Source organism: Asterias rubens, chromosome 12, assembly GCF_902459465.1.
Source record: "Asterias rubens chromosome 12, eAstRub1.3, whole genome shotgun sequence".
NCBI classification, from domain to species: Eukaryota; Metazoa; Echinodermata; class Asteroidea; order Forcipulatida; family Asteriidae; genus Asterias; species Asterias rubens.
In genome coordinates this window covers 1,881,559-1,898,192 of record NC_047073.1, presented here as the reverse complement: position 1 = coordinate 1,898,192, position 16,634 = coordinate 1,881,559, and the positions used below count along the sequence as shown (strand labels likewise).

The 16,634-nt window shown below is 37.6% G+C and overlaps 2 protein-coding genes across 2 annotated transcripts; both read left to right on the top strand.

Moving 5' to 3' along the window:
• The first annotated feature begins 4,461 nt into the window (after window positions 1-4,461).
• On the top strand, window positions 4,462-9,419 carry LOC117298055. Its single transcript, XM_033781283.1, has 5 exons — window positions 4,462-4,877; window positions 5,649-5,752; window positions 6,299-6,379; window positions 7,503-7,617; window positions 8,655-9,419. Exons 1-5 carry the CDS (start codon window positions 4,635-4,637, stop codon window positions 8,895-8,897), a joined length of 786 nt encoding a protein of 261 aa, XP_033637174.1. The 5' UTR covers window positions 4,462-4,634; the 3' UTR covers window positions 8,898-9,419.
• Window positions 9,420-10,937: 1,518 nt separating this feature from the next.
• Window positions 10,938-15,509, top strand: LOC117297647 (diphthine methyl ester synthase-like). Its single transcript, XM_033780787.1, has 6 exons — window positions 10,938-11,175; window positions 12,070-12,194; window positions 12,551-12,659; window positions 13,006-13,166; window positions 13,930-14,039; window positions 14,162-15,509. The coding sequence occupies exons 1-6, from the start codon at window positions 11,041-11,043 to the stop codon at window positions 14,386-14,388; spliced, it is 867 nt and encodes a 288-aa protein (XP_033636678.1). The 5' UTR covers window positions 10,938-11,040; the 3' UTR covers window positions 14,389-15,509.
• Window positions 15,510-16,634: the final 1,125 nt, after the last annotated feature.

Here is a 16,634-nt window from a genome sequence, read left to right as displayed (position 1 = left end):
TTTATCCGCTTACAGAGTCACATCCCGGCCTGAAACAATATGCATGCACGAAACAAGTATAATCCCCCAAATAATGAACCATTTTACTTGACATAACACCGTAAATTAACTCTAAAACATTACTTAATTTTTAAGGCAATCCTTACAGCAGAACATGTTAAATCGTATTTGGACTCTTTCCCAACTTCATAGAGCTGCTCAAGCACATAGGAAACGCTCAGCACAACCAACGTCATGCTTTACAAGAATAAGTTCACCAGCCAAAATACCATGTCACATGTACAACCTGTGACTGGTAAACTTGCCTATCTTTGCTCAACAGCAGGCGACTAGTTTCTGCTTAAACAGCTCTTTATCATTATCGAAAATGTTTAAGTACGGTTTCGGTTCAGATTAGGCGCGCACAACTGGACAGTAAGTTAGGCCTAGTAATCAAGTCATATTCCAGCCGGCTAGACTCTGCATAACTTTTGAGAGACGACTAACCCTACCACGACAAACAGCTACATTACAAGTTTGAAATTTTGAAACAAACACCGAGCGAACTTGGAATCGATAAGAAAACATTTAACTGTTAAAAAAGCTGTCATAGGCCTAGTACTTCGTAGATAGATTGCACATGAAGTCATTGACCACAATCTTTGATGTAAAACCAATGGGAAAGATTACGCGTACACGCCCTGCACACGACTCTTAGCCAATGATAGCCTTTTATGCAAATCGAACGTGTATATAAAATATGATGGTATTTTATGCAATTGACAACAGTTTTCGGAATGAAAGTGTATTTTTTATAAAAGATAATCGACTCCAAGATGAAAATATTGTCGTAAAGGAGTTATTTTTCAAATGTATTCATTTGTTTGGTCATGGATGATATTATTATGAAGTAAATTTAAAACTTATTACGGGACTGTTTTAGTGTGTGGTCATGTATAATTACCACTTTTGTTTAAATTCTTAAATTCCTTTTTTTAACCAATTATGGTATTAGACAAAATAACTAATATATTTGTATTATTAACCAAATTCATCTGACGTCATCACTCAAAAACTTAGTTGCGCCGTTTTTGAGTCAGGGCCCGATCTCACACAACTGCTGTTTATGCACAGATGCAGATCTAAATGTTGCTTAACAGTTTTATGTTAAGCAAAAATAAACTTTGCTTACCTTTGTGCTTAAACAGATCAACGAAATTGGGCAAGAATTCCCCATCAGTTCCCCACATGTATACATACGTGTCCGTACAATTTGAATGCGAAATGAAAGTGAAATTAACGATACATTCATGCCACGTGACCGTCAGAATCTTGACGTAGGCTAAATGCCACTCTCCGACGAAATTCATGAGCCTCGAATTGTTACGTCAGATATGTCCAGGATGGCCTCATATATTTCACTCAAATAAAGAGAGCGATTTGAATAATATTAAATAATTTAAATGTAAGGTAATTCTTGATATTATTTTGTATGTAATCTTATTCAACTAAGATAATTAACTAAAACGGCAGGTAAACGGGTTAAATCAATTCCATGCAAATAATACTTCGGCTTTACAAAGTATTCTTAAAGGTTTCTGAATAAATATTGTGTGATTTGAAAGTGTAATATTAACTTTGATGAACGGGCATTACCAGAGACTTTATATTACTGCTTTTTTATTTATCTTTTTGTTATAAATGATTGTGTTACTTGTAAGTAAGCAAATTTTGAAGGATGGTGGACCCAACACGACACTATTTAGTTTGGGTAACATTCTCTGTAAACACCCAAACCAATCAGTGCACTCATGTAGTGTCCGCCATTTCTCAAAAAGGCTAATGCGATTATGCGTTACTTTCCCAACAATTTCGGGTATATTCAAAGGAAGTCATTGTTCTATAACAATTCTTACTTTCAAATTTGAAACTTTTACTATTTTTGAATTTCTTTCAATTGATTTCAGGTAATTGCTATTTCTTTCAGAAGGTTTTGCTTGTTTGAAAAATATGATTATCCCTAAAGTAGAAAGTCAATGGGCCACTATAATCTTCAAAATAAAAATACACTCGATCATACATCATAGTTCTCAGAAAATGTGATTATTAATTAATTTTATAAATTGTATTATTAATTTTATTAAACCACACCAACAAATGTTCACAGATTTCCTTTTTTTTAAAGAGACCACAGTTGAAAAAAAACGTCAAAGATTATTGATACGGAAGCGTATCAGTTATCGACTCGTACAAATCGATTAGTTGTTTTCGATACAAACAAAGCGAATTGCTGTCCATAACTTAGAAAGAAACAAACGAAATCGAATTTCAAAGTCGACGATATAGACAATGACAGGGTCTGTGTACGTCTGGTAATGACTCTGAAAGTAATGTAAGAAAAAAAAACTTACGTGGTAAGAAGTACAGCAGATTTGGATATGTGTAATACATTTTAAGAAACATTTTAACTTTGAAGAACTGCGGTTATGGAAAAATATATCACCTTTTCTCCCTCAATATTTGAAAAAAATCAGCGTTACCGCGGTAACGCTTCTAAGATTATGTATGTCTTAGGGATTATTATGATTGTGTGGACATATTCAATCCAAATTGTAAGCGATACCTTAAAAACGCGACCCTGGTTAAGTTTTATTTAATGTTAATATACATTTATGATTGAAACATTCGAAGGGTTCCAAAAACCAAACGTACAGATCATTTAATTACAATGAATTGATTTTTAAACCAGCCATTTACTGCTGAACAGTAATTATTAATTTGTATAACTTATTTCCCGTAGGCCTAAAAAGTATAATAAAAATATTTAATTTGTTTGTAAATTTTTAAATATTGCGTTTGTAAATGTCATTTAATGAATAAAGACAGTATAAATAAACTTGTTTCGATGGTTTTAATTTAATCGGCTTTTAGGGGGGCCCTCTGACGTCATCAAAGATGGCGGTTATTGTCGCACATTGGGCGATTTTGCCTGGTACACAGGATGTATTGCACGAAAAGGCCACCATGGAACATTGACTAGTGGTTGACAAAAAGTGTCATTGCTCGAACTTGTCCTAGATTTACATCTAAACCGCCCTCTATTGAAATCTATTTGCATCAATGTCGCAACTGACTTCACTTGTCATGCAAATCAACATGCAAATATTATGATGACATATTTTACTACTGAGTGACTCTGGGCAAAATGACATCTGTCATTGTGTGACTATTTGTCATTATGTGACTATAAGATGCCCGGTTCGTCTGAAGTAAATTTCATAAAATTAATTGGGTTACAACCTACAGTAGCATCAGTTCAAGGCCTTTTGACATCCTGCCAAGTTTTAAGATTGACTTATCAGGTAAAAAGGAAGTAAACGGATGGGCACACCGCACAGGAACAGGAACTTAACATCCTTAACGCTATTCACAAGATAGAGTATTATTTACTCAATCGAGGTTGCCATACAACAACTTCTACCACATCAGACTTGGTTCCAAGTCCGTGAAAGTGGCTTTGAAGTCTACCTGATGGCCAAAACATAATTGCATTACATCGCGCCCTCTTGTGGATTAACCTCCGTCATCACGTGAATGGATGACACTTGTTGATTCAACAGACAAAAATAAATATGAATAGATGGAAATCGTTGCAGACCCACTGCTAAAATAAATGATTCCAACTGCCTCCTAGCTACCGGGCAATCTCGGTGGTCTAGTTTTGGGTAGACACTTCTATAGAATTCGATGACCATTATTCAGCTTTTAATAGTGGATCGAGGGGACATCTCATAATACGTTCATTGGTCTGAACGTTTCGACTAGATTGCTCTAGTCATCGTCAGGAATATTTTGTAATAATGTCCATTTTGAATGGCATCACATTGCGTCAGCACCTTGTAAACCATTACATGGTGCTATACAAGGATCAGGGGTCGATTTCACAAAGAGTTAGGACTAGTCCTAACTTAGGACTAGTCCTAGGAGATATACAAATTGCATGGATAGTCCTAAGTTAGGACGAGTATAAACTGGTCCTAACTCGAGATAAGACTAATCCTAACTCTTTGTGAAATCCACCCTAGGTCTCATAATTCAAACGAAAATACTGTATGTTAAAGCGTCCACAATTGTGTATAACAAATTATTAAGAAAAATACAGATGCGAACAGATCCCTCAGTAAAAGTTTAAACGACACAAAGGAAAATCAGATGCATCATCTATATGTCATGGGTAGACCTACAACAATTAATATTAAACACTCTCAACCGCATCCAAATTGTGTGTACACAAGTTCTAATACTATGGCCCCATCCGCAATAGGTGTAACAGTGTAGCAACTTCGTATGTGAAGCGATACACCGGGGAAGGCATCAGCAAAACAGCTTTTATTTCCTGAGCAAGGGACTGACAGCTTCCCCGTATTAACAGAGAGCAAGGCCACCGGGTAACACAGCGTTCTCCTCAGCCGGAATCCAACTTCCCCCGATCACAATCACTTCAACTCACAGATCCACATTTCCCACCGAAGCTCTACTGTTGAACACTTCCTTCTCAAACCTATGCCAAGCAACACACTATATTTCCCTCTTCAGTGAACACCTAAAACTCAGCCATCATGTGAGGAACGCGGGCAGCTTCTCAGATTTTAAACATGTCATCATTATGTGGCCTTTACCTCTGCATTGCGACAGTTTTGCTCCTCGGTGTTGCGAGTCTGGCGACGGATTCGCCACCGATTCAAGACGCCGCTGATCGGCCACAGAAGGCCGCCCAGTCCTCCGACAATAATTGCGTCAACTACAATCTCGTCGATGCAACGAGAAATACAGACTACTTCTACACGTGTTGTGAAACGCTTGGTGAAGGGACAGCTAAAATAGACGCCAAAACCAAGGTATTACACTCTGTTTTTAATGTTTTTAAATGTTTTAAATGTTTCAATGTTTTTACTGTATGCGAATTTGAATTACCCTTGGGATCTAATAAAGATTAATTGTCGAATTGTCTATCAAGTTGGGCCATGTTGAAAGTCAACAATCACCATAAGCAATAATTATTGATCATGTTTTCAACAATCCCTAAAAGTCAGCACCTAATTATTTGGTTTACAAAATAGTGTTGGTGGTTCACAAATTATCAATGGGGCTCGTGGCACATGATTTCCCCTAGTATTTGGAGTCATACAATATCAAATCATTTTAATACAAGGCATGCAGGTATGTTTCGTTTTTTAAAGGGCGTGGGCACCAATGCATTTTCTCCGTGGTAAAGGGCACACAGGAAACTATACATTGTTACTGGAGCATTTTAAGGGCATCAAGGCAATGACCAGGGGCCAATTTCATAGAGCTGCTTAAGCAAAAAAATTGCTTAAACATGAAAATAGCTCGCTTATTTTTCACATGTTACTGGCAAAAATGTCATGCCATATACATTGCTTGTGACTGGTATTTAGCTGTTGTTAACTTAGCATACCAATTTAGTGGAGTCTTGGCCGGTAATCTGATTTTACTAAGCAAGGACGTTTTTGCTAAAGCACAATTTTGTGCTTGAACAGCTCTATGAAATTGGGCCCAGGGGCATGGAGGCAGTCGCATTCGTTGCCTTTGTGAAGCATCGGGCCTACAAAGGGGAAACTGAGATACTTCCATTATCAAATTTACAGGTGACCATACACAACTATGACTGCAACCCATCTCATCTCACCACAACAGACTATAATCAACAGCAAATGTTCCAATGCACCGACAAGGGAAACGCTGAAAAGTGGTAAGTAAAGTAGGCTTTGGAATCTAACAGGAAACGTCATGAGATACAGGAAAGGTTCAGCAACCATAATAATATAGCATTAATGACCAAACATTGTGCGTAACTTTGAGCATGGAGGTAGACCTCCATGCTTATAGAGCCATGATCTGGTTGAAAAATGGTAACTATAAGCAATACAACATCACGTAATTACGGACAAAATGTTAATAAACAGCAAAATTTAACCATTCAGCGAAAAGGGAAACTCAGAAAGGTGGTAAGTAGATCGGGAATTTAACAGGAAATGTCATGGGCGCTTACACGGAAAATTTAACCAACAATAGCCTAGTAAATAAACTTTGTAAGGCCATATATATTAAATTATTTGAAAAAATTGTAAGCATCGAAACGTAACGTATTTACAGATAGTGCAGTTACATGTAATACTTTTAAAACATAATATTGCGAGTGTCGTAATGTCAACATGTATAATCGCCACCAAATGCATGTTATCAATAAACATTATTTATTTATTTTATTAGAATAAATATGACTTTTTCTCGACAGGTGTAACCAGCGATGGGGCTGGTTAAGCACAGACGACTGTTGGGTGTGGTCAGAATGTTTTGAAGCTGCATGCAGACCCGGGTAGGTTTGGGCATAATGGCCTATATTCCTCATGAATAACATAACAATTACGATTTATAAGGCGTTATTCCATCAATATCATAGCGCACTTGAAAACAACTAACAAGATTAGGAAAAGGTGAGTCTTTAGAGCTTTACGAAATGTAGATAGAGTAACAGATTCCCTCATGGCAATAGGGAGATTGTTCCACATCATTGGCCCAGCTACACTGACAGTTTTTTAACTCGAACTTTGTTTGCTCGGGGAACATTCAAGCGAGTGATGTTAAAGTGTGGACTGAAGAAATCGTGGAGGAGTGTGATGTGACAGTAAAGTGGAAATATATCGAGGAGTAGTTTTGTTCTAGCATTTACAAACAGGAAGAGCAATTTTTAAATGGATACGTCCTCTGATCGGTAGCCAATGAAGTTCCTCAAGTGATAACATGTTCTTTCAAGGGTGTGGAACAATTAAACGGGCTGCACTATTTGTAATATTTTAACTCTGTCAAATTCATGTCATATTCATGTGACCTGGCACCAAATAAAAGTAGATTGCCGTAGTCAGTATAAGATAGGACTAAAACTCTGACAACATAATGGAGAGTATCCTTAATCCTTATTATCGTACCGTTTCATTGTTTGGTGGTTATAATGTGCCACTTAATAGAAGCCCGACCGAGAACAAACAATTTCAAGCCATTCGCGTAGACAGTGACAAAGACGCATTCATATAATACACGGCTACAGCTAAATGGTTATTTTAATAGATTTACACGTCCGACTGTCATTTTTCGGCAGTTAAAACAAAATTTGATATTTTTTAGGCAGCAGCAGAGGACATGCTCATTAAAGTTGGGAGGGGGAAGCAGAATATTACAGTGAACGTATTTTGAGAGTTTGGAGCCTCTCCGATACTAAATATAAACACACTGACAGCACATCAACAAAAAAGCGGGGAAAATATGCCACATTTGTCGTGCGTATCCTTCCACCACTTTTTCATTCGTTATGAAATAATATAGTACTCAAACGAGATATTCCTTTTTGTATAATAAAATGAGGGAAAGGTGGTGGCAGGATACGGACAGTTTTCCTTCCAATAATTGAGTTTATAAAAAGAAAATCTCTTACAAATTTGCAGGTCGTCCGAAGGTAGCTTTTGTGGGGATGGGCGGTGCGACGACTCCGTTGAAACTTCGAACAGTTGTCCGCTCGACTGCTGCCCCGTGGTAAATCCAGACCAATGCATCATCAAGGTGCGTAGCATTTCCACAAATCCATCGACAAAAACATTCCTTTGACATCCAAACAGTTTCTTGAAAAGTCTCCTGTTATCTATAGCTAGTTTCACATATCCAGCGAGGTTCTTTTTCTAGCGAAGACAGTCCTTTTTTGTAGTGTCTGAAAGTTTTCAGCTCTGCTCCTCCCGAAAATTCGTGCGTGTTCCATTAATGGCCGACGTGTAACTTTCGCAGGTTCCCTACGGCGCACGCAACACGAGGCAATTTTACAGGCAACCAGTTCTCGGCAATCTCCGAAAAGACTCAAAATTTAACTAGCCGGGTGATGAAATGGTCATTTACATTTTGAATATTCACAAATTGTTTTTCTTGGCGTTCATACATCGTTCTAAAAAATGATATACTCATGGGAAAAAAATACCGTAGTCTGCAACCACTTTTTATTTAGTTATGGAATAAAATATTGTGATCTAATCTAATCAAAATGAGATATTCCTTTTGGTAAAAATTAGTGAAAAGTGGTAGCAGAATACGGAAGTTTTCCCTACTCGTGTGCTACCAATGCTCCCGTAGCATGCACTGCAGTTGGTTGCCTTCGCCGTTGCCTGTAAAAGTTGCCTCGTGTGTGTAGTGTCAATGCCCTTGACTGAAATTTACGCATGTCACCGTCTAATGCACCACCAAATGTGAACATGTCAACAGGCGGGATTCGAACCCACCATATTTTGCATTCCAAAGCAGACGTATTCTATGCTCTAGCTATATTGAGTGTTTTTTATTATGATGCAACATTTAGGCCTACAACAGTTCAGTCTCCTGACGATGACTAGAGCAAGCTATTCCGAAACGAGGTAATAGAAAAAAAGCAAGCAAGTTCTCAAAAGAAAAAAACCACCTAAGTAATAGTAGATACTCATATGGTATTACTGCATCCAAAAAATAAATGGATAACAGTTAAGTCCTTAACCACGTACACTTCTATGGCCCCTTTCAATGCATTGACCTGGCATTCTTGCCCTAATCGTTTCTTTTGTTCTTGTTATACTTTACAGAACAATACATGTTCCAGCCTGTGTTGTTCGGAAGCCACATGTTGTGACGGGAGTGAAGCTTCTACATCTGCAGAAGTAACAACTTTCTGGCTTATTGTGGGTGCTGTAATAGCTGGTGTGGTATGCCTGCTGTACTGTTGCTGTTGTTGTTGTTGCTGCTGCTGTCGCCATTTGTATAAAAGCATGTTCCACCATTCGAAGAAAAGAAGGCATGGGTCGTTCATAGTATCGGGCGCAGTTTAGGGATAACGTGGGTAACGTGCAATGATTGTGGTAATTAGGTTTGTAAAATAAAGATTTTTTAAAGTAGATCTTTTTATATAAAAAAAGGACTAGTTCTTTAAATGGGGGTCGTAAGTGTTGTACGGGAGCATATTGCGCCACATGAATAAACAAATTCTCTCATTTTGTATACGTACACGATCGTTTACGTACACGATAAGAGGGAGCACATTTATTTATTCATGTGTCTGCAATACGCTTCCGCAGTGGTGCGTTTTTTTCTACTAAAAGGATAATAATAATATTGTTGATTAATTTATACAAATTAGTGACAATGAAACGCTGTTCATTTGTCCTGAAGATCGGTATACAAAAAAAATATTTACTTGGTAATATCAGTAATATATTGTACATACTTTGTAGAGTGAGAAAATATAATTGGCTGTTATCATCAACCAAAATGACTTGTGCCCAATTTCATAGAGCTGCTAAGCACAACAATTTGCTTAGCATGAATTGTCTGGGTAAAAACAGGATTACCAACCAAATTTTCAGGTTATTTTTAGGATAAGCAAAGAACAGCTGAATACCAGTACCAAGCGATATGCAAAGAATGGAAATTTGGTTGGTAATCCTGGGGTTTTTTTTCATCAAGGAAGACATTTTATGCCAAGCAAATTTGTGTGCTTGGCTGCTCTACGAAATTGGGCCGGGTATGGTAACAATGCAAAGAATAGTTAATGGCTTCTACTTTGATAGAGTATCGGACTTTTTGACGTGTTTTAAAAGTGTGACTCGGCATATAAAACTGCAAGAATAACAACAAATCTAACTGTAAAAACAACAATGAAGCACCGCCTGTACAAAGTTGATTGTCTTTTGATTTGCAAAATATTGATTACTCAAACTAATAAGTACTAGATGTTGCCTTAAACATTAAACAAATAACATAAATATATACAAACATTAATGGCTACCACCTAGTTCTTAAATATAATTATTATTAATACAAACTTTTGTAATGACTATTTTATATTATATGATGTAAATAATTCGGATGTTAATGATTTTTGTAAGTACCTTATCGGCAATGGCGTATAACGCATCGTCGGTAAATTACGATTAACCAGTAAGCACTGCCTTGATTAATGCTTTAATCGCTGTTCTTGATGAAACTTCATTTTGTTTTGCTAATAAAATTGTAAATGACTGTAAATATTAAAATATGCCTCAGATATGTCATAATTATTATTTCATTGTCTTATGAGCCGATCTCAACAGGGCCACCCTATAGAGCTGCTTAAGCGTAAAAAGTTGCTTTGGGAAAAATTGTTGCTTATCAGAATAGCATTACCAGCTAAAAATAACATTTTACATGTCCAACATTTAATTGGTATCCTGCTTATAGTTGTGCTTAGCCGACATTTTAAGCAATATTTTCAGCTCTATGAATTGGGCCCAAGATGCATCTCACTAAAGCCCCTGCAAAAAGTTCTGTACTAGACAAATTGAGAGCCATGGGGTTCATTACTAACTATAGAAAAATTGTGGATGACATGGGCCTCAAAAAACTAATTTGCCGAAAGGTGTAGGCCTGTGTAAAAACAAAATGAAAGACTGATCAGCTCAGACGTTTGAAATGTGCAACCAATGGAACAACCCATATCAACTCTAGCAGAGGGTACAAGTTTATTAAATCAATAGATAATTTTCTCTTGACAGTAACAAATTGAAAGATTTCTACTTGTTTTATTGTAAAAACAAACAAAGCATTATTATCCCTTTGCGTAGCAGACGACAAAAACATGCATTGGAGGGCGCCCTCAAGCCTGAACCTTTTAGTCTTTTGAAGACTTCAGGCACTGTCACAATATTGTTATACTCCTTTCGTTTTTAAAAACTTGTCTTTATAAATAAACTAAAATTTGATTAAATGATTCAGTAATACATGAACATGCATATTTTTAACAACAGTTTAACTACAACATATGTACTGTTGAGTTGAATACGGCCTGTACACAATTACATTGTTTGAACGAGGCTAAAGGTCAAACATTGGATGACTCGCACGTGTTAACGACCACCTGATCTTTATTTACAACCACTCGGTTACAGCACACCTACAATATACTTCAGTGATCAATCCTACGTTCACTCACACACAATGCTATACTTTGTAGGTTTAGGGCTGGGAGACGCAAAGGATATCACAGTGAAAGGGTTAGAGGTGGTTCGAGGAGCAAAGAGGGTGTATTTAGAGGCATATACATCCATTCTCACAGTTGGTAAAGAATGTTTGGTATGTACATTTATTTTTTGTTTTGTTTTTTTGTCAGCTCAGAATCAGATGTCATGATTATTGATTCAACCCAGGTCAGGCAGCCATGGAGAAAGTTCATAAAGATATTTTAATTAAGTGGTAAATACTGCTTGACGACTGTCTTTTAACGAAGTCACAACAGTTTAAACTTATTGTTGTAATTTTGGCTGGTCCTGTTTCGTGCTTTGCAAGTTAGTTTTTGTGCATTACAAATTTACTCCTAGAACTATGAGGTTTTTGTTCTGCTATCGTCGATATCGAAACGAAACCTCATAGTTCTAGGAGTAATTGTCAGGCAGCCAAGCCACTCGTCATTTAAGTATTCATATTACCAAAAATCAACAATAAAATTCTTAGGGTTGGTGTCAGTTTGTGAATGTTGCGGAGCCCTTTGAAAATACAGTGAAATTGTTTGCTGTTTTCTCAGAAAATGCTGTTTAGAATTTCAGTTGTTTGAAGAAACATTCACTTTCGTTTGTTTGTTTGTTTGTTTATTTGTTTGTTTGTTTGAATGATCTTCCCATCAAGGGAACTCAGCAAATTCCCTCAAAGAGATATAAACGCCAAGCTAGCAACAGCATCTCTCTCAGTCTCATACAAACATTGGTTTAATAACGCCTATGTTTATTCAATATTCATTTTCAGTTGTTTGAAGAAACATTCACATATTTTATTTAGACACGGTAACTCGGGCTCTGTACTCATTGTTTTTTAAATGTTTACATTTGGGCACAAAAATACTGGCGCTTTGCATTGGCGCTGGGGCTAAGGATATGAAGTGGATGGGTCGTATTTATAGGGCTAGCAATAACTCAGCATTAAATGACAAAGAACAATCCATGACATTAACTTTAAACTTCAATATTTGACTAGGAGGAGTTTTACGGCCGGGATCTGATTCTGGCCGATAGGGATATGGTGGAACAACAGTCAGATGAACTTTTCAGAGACGCAAAAACTGAAGACATCGCATTCCTCGTGGTTGGAGATCCGTTTGGGTAAGATAGGCGCAGGCAATCAGACTTTCGCTCCCTCGTAGTTTTATGGTGCATTCAAAACAATCAATGTATAAAGGGTTTGGGTACTTTTTGTTTTGACACAAAACTTACATTTAAACTTACTTGGTTTTACGATAGTGATGATGATAGAAAGATTCCCTTAAAATATTACTTGCTGAGGTGCTGCAGTTTTCTAAACAATTTTAAGATTATCCAATGAAACTACCCTTCAAAAAAAAAATGATCTAGCCTTCTTAGATAAAGTTGCAGGCCTGTAAGTGTAAGCTCCCGAGTCTATGTAATGCTCATGTGATTTTCCGACCTCATTTATACTTGTACTTTTTTCTTTCATTCAGTGCAACAACTCACACAGATTTAGCCCTGAGGGCAAAACAAGAAGGGATAGAGTACAGGGTGATTCACAATGCATCAATTATGAATGCGATTGGCTGCTGCGGTCTACAGGTATGAATGAAATGTGCATAATTACTATTCATTGATTGCATAGTGTAGAGTACAGGGCTAGAGTGATTCACAGTGCATCAATTATGAATGCGGTTGGCTGCTGCGGTCTACAGGTATGAATGAAATTTGCATAATTAGTGTTCATGGGAACTTATTTGCATATTGCAGACTCCTATAACTTAGTGAGTTGTTGCTGTTCTGTTTAATTATACACATGGTTTAGGATGCTCTTTACCAAGGAGAAATACTAAGATGGCGGCTTAATGACTTCAACTCCTTTGGTCCATAGTGTCCAGTGCCTTAAAGTTGTACTTTACAAACTCTCTATTGTTTCTTCCCTTTGTAGTTGTACAACTATGGTGAGACAATCTCCATTGTGTTCTGGACGGACACGTGGACCCCCGACAGCTACTACGATAAGATTGCACGAAACAGAGCCATGGGTTTACACACGCTGTGTCTTCTTGACATTAAGGTCAAGGAACAATCCATTGAGAACATGATGAGGTAACTTGGCTTAATAATAATAATAAATTGAGACCGCAATATCTCACTTCTCAGGAGTTAGATGAAAAGCAGGACTTGTTCTCGCAAGGACCAAGTCACTCCAGGATTTCCCAATCTACAGAAGGAAAAGTTGTTGTCATCAAAACTAGATTTTTTTCTCGATTCCAAATCTACTCAGCAGCAGATAACAGCAGGACAAGTTCTTGGGTTTATTTTATTTAGCTGTTAAGCATGAATTACTGCTTACTGCTTTGTAAATGTCTATGCTAAGCAACAATGAGTGAGGCGGCAGTCAAAACATTGCAAACATTATGGAATTTTGGCTGGTAACCAGTTTCTGCTAAGCAGAATTTGTGTGCTTAAATTTTTCATGAAATTGGGCCCTTTGATCTCGGTAGACTCCTGATTTAAAGTCTACTCAGAACCAGTAGACATGGTAGATAACAGCAGTACAAATTCATATTTGAACTCAGCAGTCTCTCCTGATTAGTGAAAAACTCAAGGTGTCACTGAAAGAAAATTGTGTAGTGAGACCTGTCTTCAAATGTAAAAACTACTGTAGTAACTTTCTGGTCATGAAATCAAGGGACCCTGAAAGGTGACCAGCACTGTTGCGACCCATAGGCCTGTTGAAACTTGTATAGAGCTGCTGTTGAAAATTTCAGAAACCCACACAATTGGGTAATGAATTACTTATATCTTTGAGGATGAATATTAGAAAACGGAAAATAAATATTATTTAATTTTAACTTTACATCATCAGAGGGAGGAAGATTTATGAACCACCTCGTTACATGACGGTCAGCCAAGCAGCTTCTCAACTCATTAATATCGTTGAGAGGAAGAGAACAACGGAGAGTCAAGAAAAACTAGGTGAGAAAGATTTTGTATTTTATACATATTTGGGATACACAACAAGTGAAAATACTGGTCTTTGAAAAGTAAAGTACCAAAGGTGTCTAGTGCCATTAACTGATTTTTGTTTACTCTTTCAGCACTGAGTGAAGACACCATCTGCGTAGGAGTCGCACGCGTCGGATCCGAGTCGCAACAAATGGCAGCTGGAACCCTTCAGCAACTGGCAACGGTCGACCTCGGTGAACCGCTTCACTCATTGATCATCACAGGCCATATGCATCCAATAGAGTTAGAGATGTTAAAACTGGTTGCCGTAGAACCGGCAGTTTTTGATCGGTTGTTGGAAGAAGCGGAGAAGAGGTGAATGGAGGAATAGGTGGAGGGCTTACAAGGGACCAGCTAAAATGTATTGTCTGTTACCTCGGAAACAGTACTACTTCTCTGAACTAACTAAATAATGGATAGATTAATCCGCCAAGCGACGCCTCAACCAAGCTCATTGACTGTACATTAAAGATTTATTATCCATGACATTACTTCCAAATCACATCAGGGACACAACATCCATCCTTCAACACATACAGGTCACTTCTGAAAGCCCACTTGTTTCGAAGGCCGCCCGTCAATGACTTATTTATTTCTTCTGTGCCTAAGCACCTTTAAGCAAACCTTTGATTTGGGCGCTTTAAAAATTATTTATGATTGATTGATTTGATTAAAGGCTTTGAGACTTTGCTTCACTCACTAATGACGAGAGACACATAACCAAAAGTATCGCTCACCAACAGGCCAACATTTACATGTTGCAGTCAGGGAGATTTTGTACAACAATCAGAAGGGAATGATACTTGATATTTAGAGTTTCATTCAACTTTCTTGAGGAAAAGCTTTCAGGGAGATTTTTAAATTTGTTCACCAGATCACCATCTGGTATGCAGATGTCTAAGTAGAGCAGCGAAGACGCAATAATTTGCCGACATAGCACCGAGAAGACCCACAGCACCTCGCCAGCCATAAAGGTTGATTAGGGCGCTATGTAAGTTTGGGTATTATTATTATATGGAAAGAGTGGTTAATTTTGAGGGAACTTGATGCAGAATCAGGAAGAGTTGGCAATTCGCACCAATCATTGATGTAAACTAAAATATTCAGATTTTTCCTTGATACTGTACGTATGTAGTTATAAAAAAAACCATAAAATTAATATCTATCATATAAGACATGTCTTGTTTAGCGTCTAGAGGTCGTTATGCGCTGGAGTAAACATGGTAAAAGAAAACAAATGAAAACTTCATTTAAACGAATGTGTTTTGACCAGTGTTTTGAATTAGTTAGTAGTTTCAGCAAGTTTAACAGCAGCAAATAAGTCCAAGGCATGTAGATAATGTGACATCACATAATTACAAAAGAGACTGCGGCCAATTTCACAAAACGCTAGGATTAATCCCATCTCGATTTAGGACGAGTAACTTGTCCTATCTTAGGATGGGTTCAATGCATTCCAACGTCTATGGATACGGAACTTAACTCGTCATTAAGTCCAAAGATTAATCCTATTCGTTAGGAAGAGTTTGGTGAAATCAATGGCTGGACTTCCTGCCTGCACGATTTGTACACAGCTTAATGAAAGAAAACGTAAAATGTTATAGTTTATGGACATTGTCCTGTCTAATTTTTATCAGTTTTTTAAATGATAAAAGGGGGCACAACTCAAAAATTGTTCAGCTGTTACTTTTACAACTCTTGATTTATGTGGAAATTATGACACAAAATGCAATCTTTCTGGTATGACCAGTGCAGTGTCTTGCTTAGTAGAAAAGCCCCAAAATGTACATGGTCACACGTATTGTAAACAAAGGTCACATGATCTATTAGGGGTTTATACAGGTTTCATTTATTAGCTGACGAGGTACAATAAGACAGAGAACTTAAAACAAAGTTTCAAATCCTACATATTTAAAACAGTATGACTAGACACAATGCTCATTCATAGAAGTAATTTTGACAATCTCAAATCCATGACTTAAAGCATACAAAGGTTGCGTTCGATTGCGTCCCAGTGTCGACCCTGCGGTGCTCATCCCAGTGAGCCCCTGACAAGAGCTAATCGAACGATCACACTCGCCCTCTCGTGGTGACGTCATGCACCTGGGGCCAGCCCCCATGTGACCCATTCCACAAGCAGGCCACTTGGGGCTGACCCGGTTGAGCCCCTGGAATGATGGCAAAGCTATTCGAACGAACCTGGGGAAGACCGGGGTCGACCCGGGGAAGCTAATCGAACACACCCACAGTAAGACATTCAGGAAAATATGAGAACTCTTTAGGAATCGTGCAAGAGTTGCGAACAAAAATTAACAAAACAAAACCTACCCTCAAATAAAATAACTTCGTTTTGGCACCATTGGTTAAATGTTCCATTTAACAAAGGGAAGATTGGAACGTTCTATCTTTCAACGATTGAAAGTACAATCGCCATTGCAGGGATGCAAAACATTTATAAATTGATTTATAAACATCAAAGTAAATCTTTGTCATTTCAGGGAAAACAACCCACAAAATGTACACGAATGTGTTCTGGCATTCACAATGAGAGCCATTTGTACTACT

Bases quoted from the DNA above. Each gene is read 5' to 3' on its own strand.
- LOC117298055 (XM_033781283.1), top strand. From the start codon at position 4,635: ATGTCATCATTATGTGGCCTTTACCTCTGCATTGCGACAGTTTTGCTC. The intron at 6,380-7,502 runs GTAGGTTTGGGC...ACAAATTTGCAG, and splicing joins GAAGCTGCATGCAGACCCGG to GTCGTCCGAAGGTAGCTTTT. The intron at 7,618-8,654 runs GTGCGTAGCATT...TATACTTTACAG, and splicing joins CAGACCAATGCATCATCAAG to AACAATACATGTTCCAGCCT.
- LOC117297647 (XM_033780787.1), top strand. From the start codon at position 11,041: ATGCTATACTTTGTAGGTTTAGGGCTGGGAGACGCAAAGGATATCACA. The intron at 12,660-13,005 runs GTATGAATGAAA...TTCCCTTTGTAG, and splicing joins TTGGCTGCTGCGGTCTACAG to TTGTACAACTATGGTGAGAC. The intron at 13,167-13,929 runs GTAACTTGGCTT...TTACATCATCAG, and splicing joins TCCATTGAGAACATGATGAG to AGGGAGGAAGATTTATGAAC.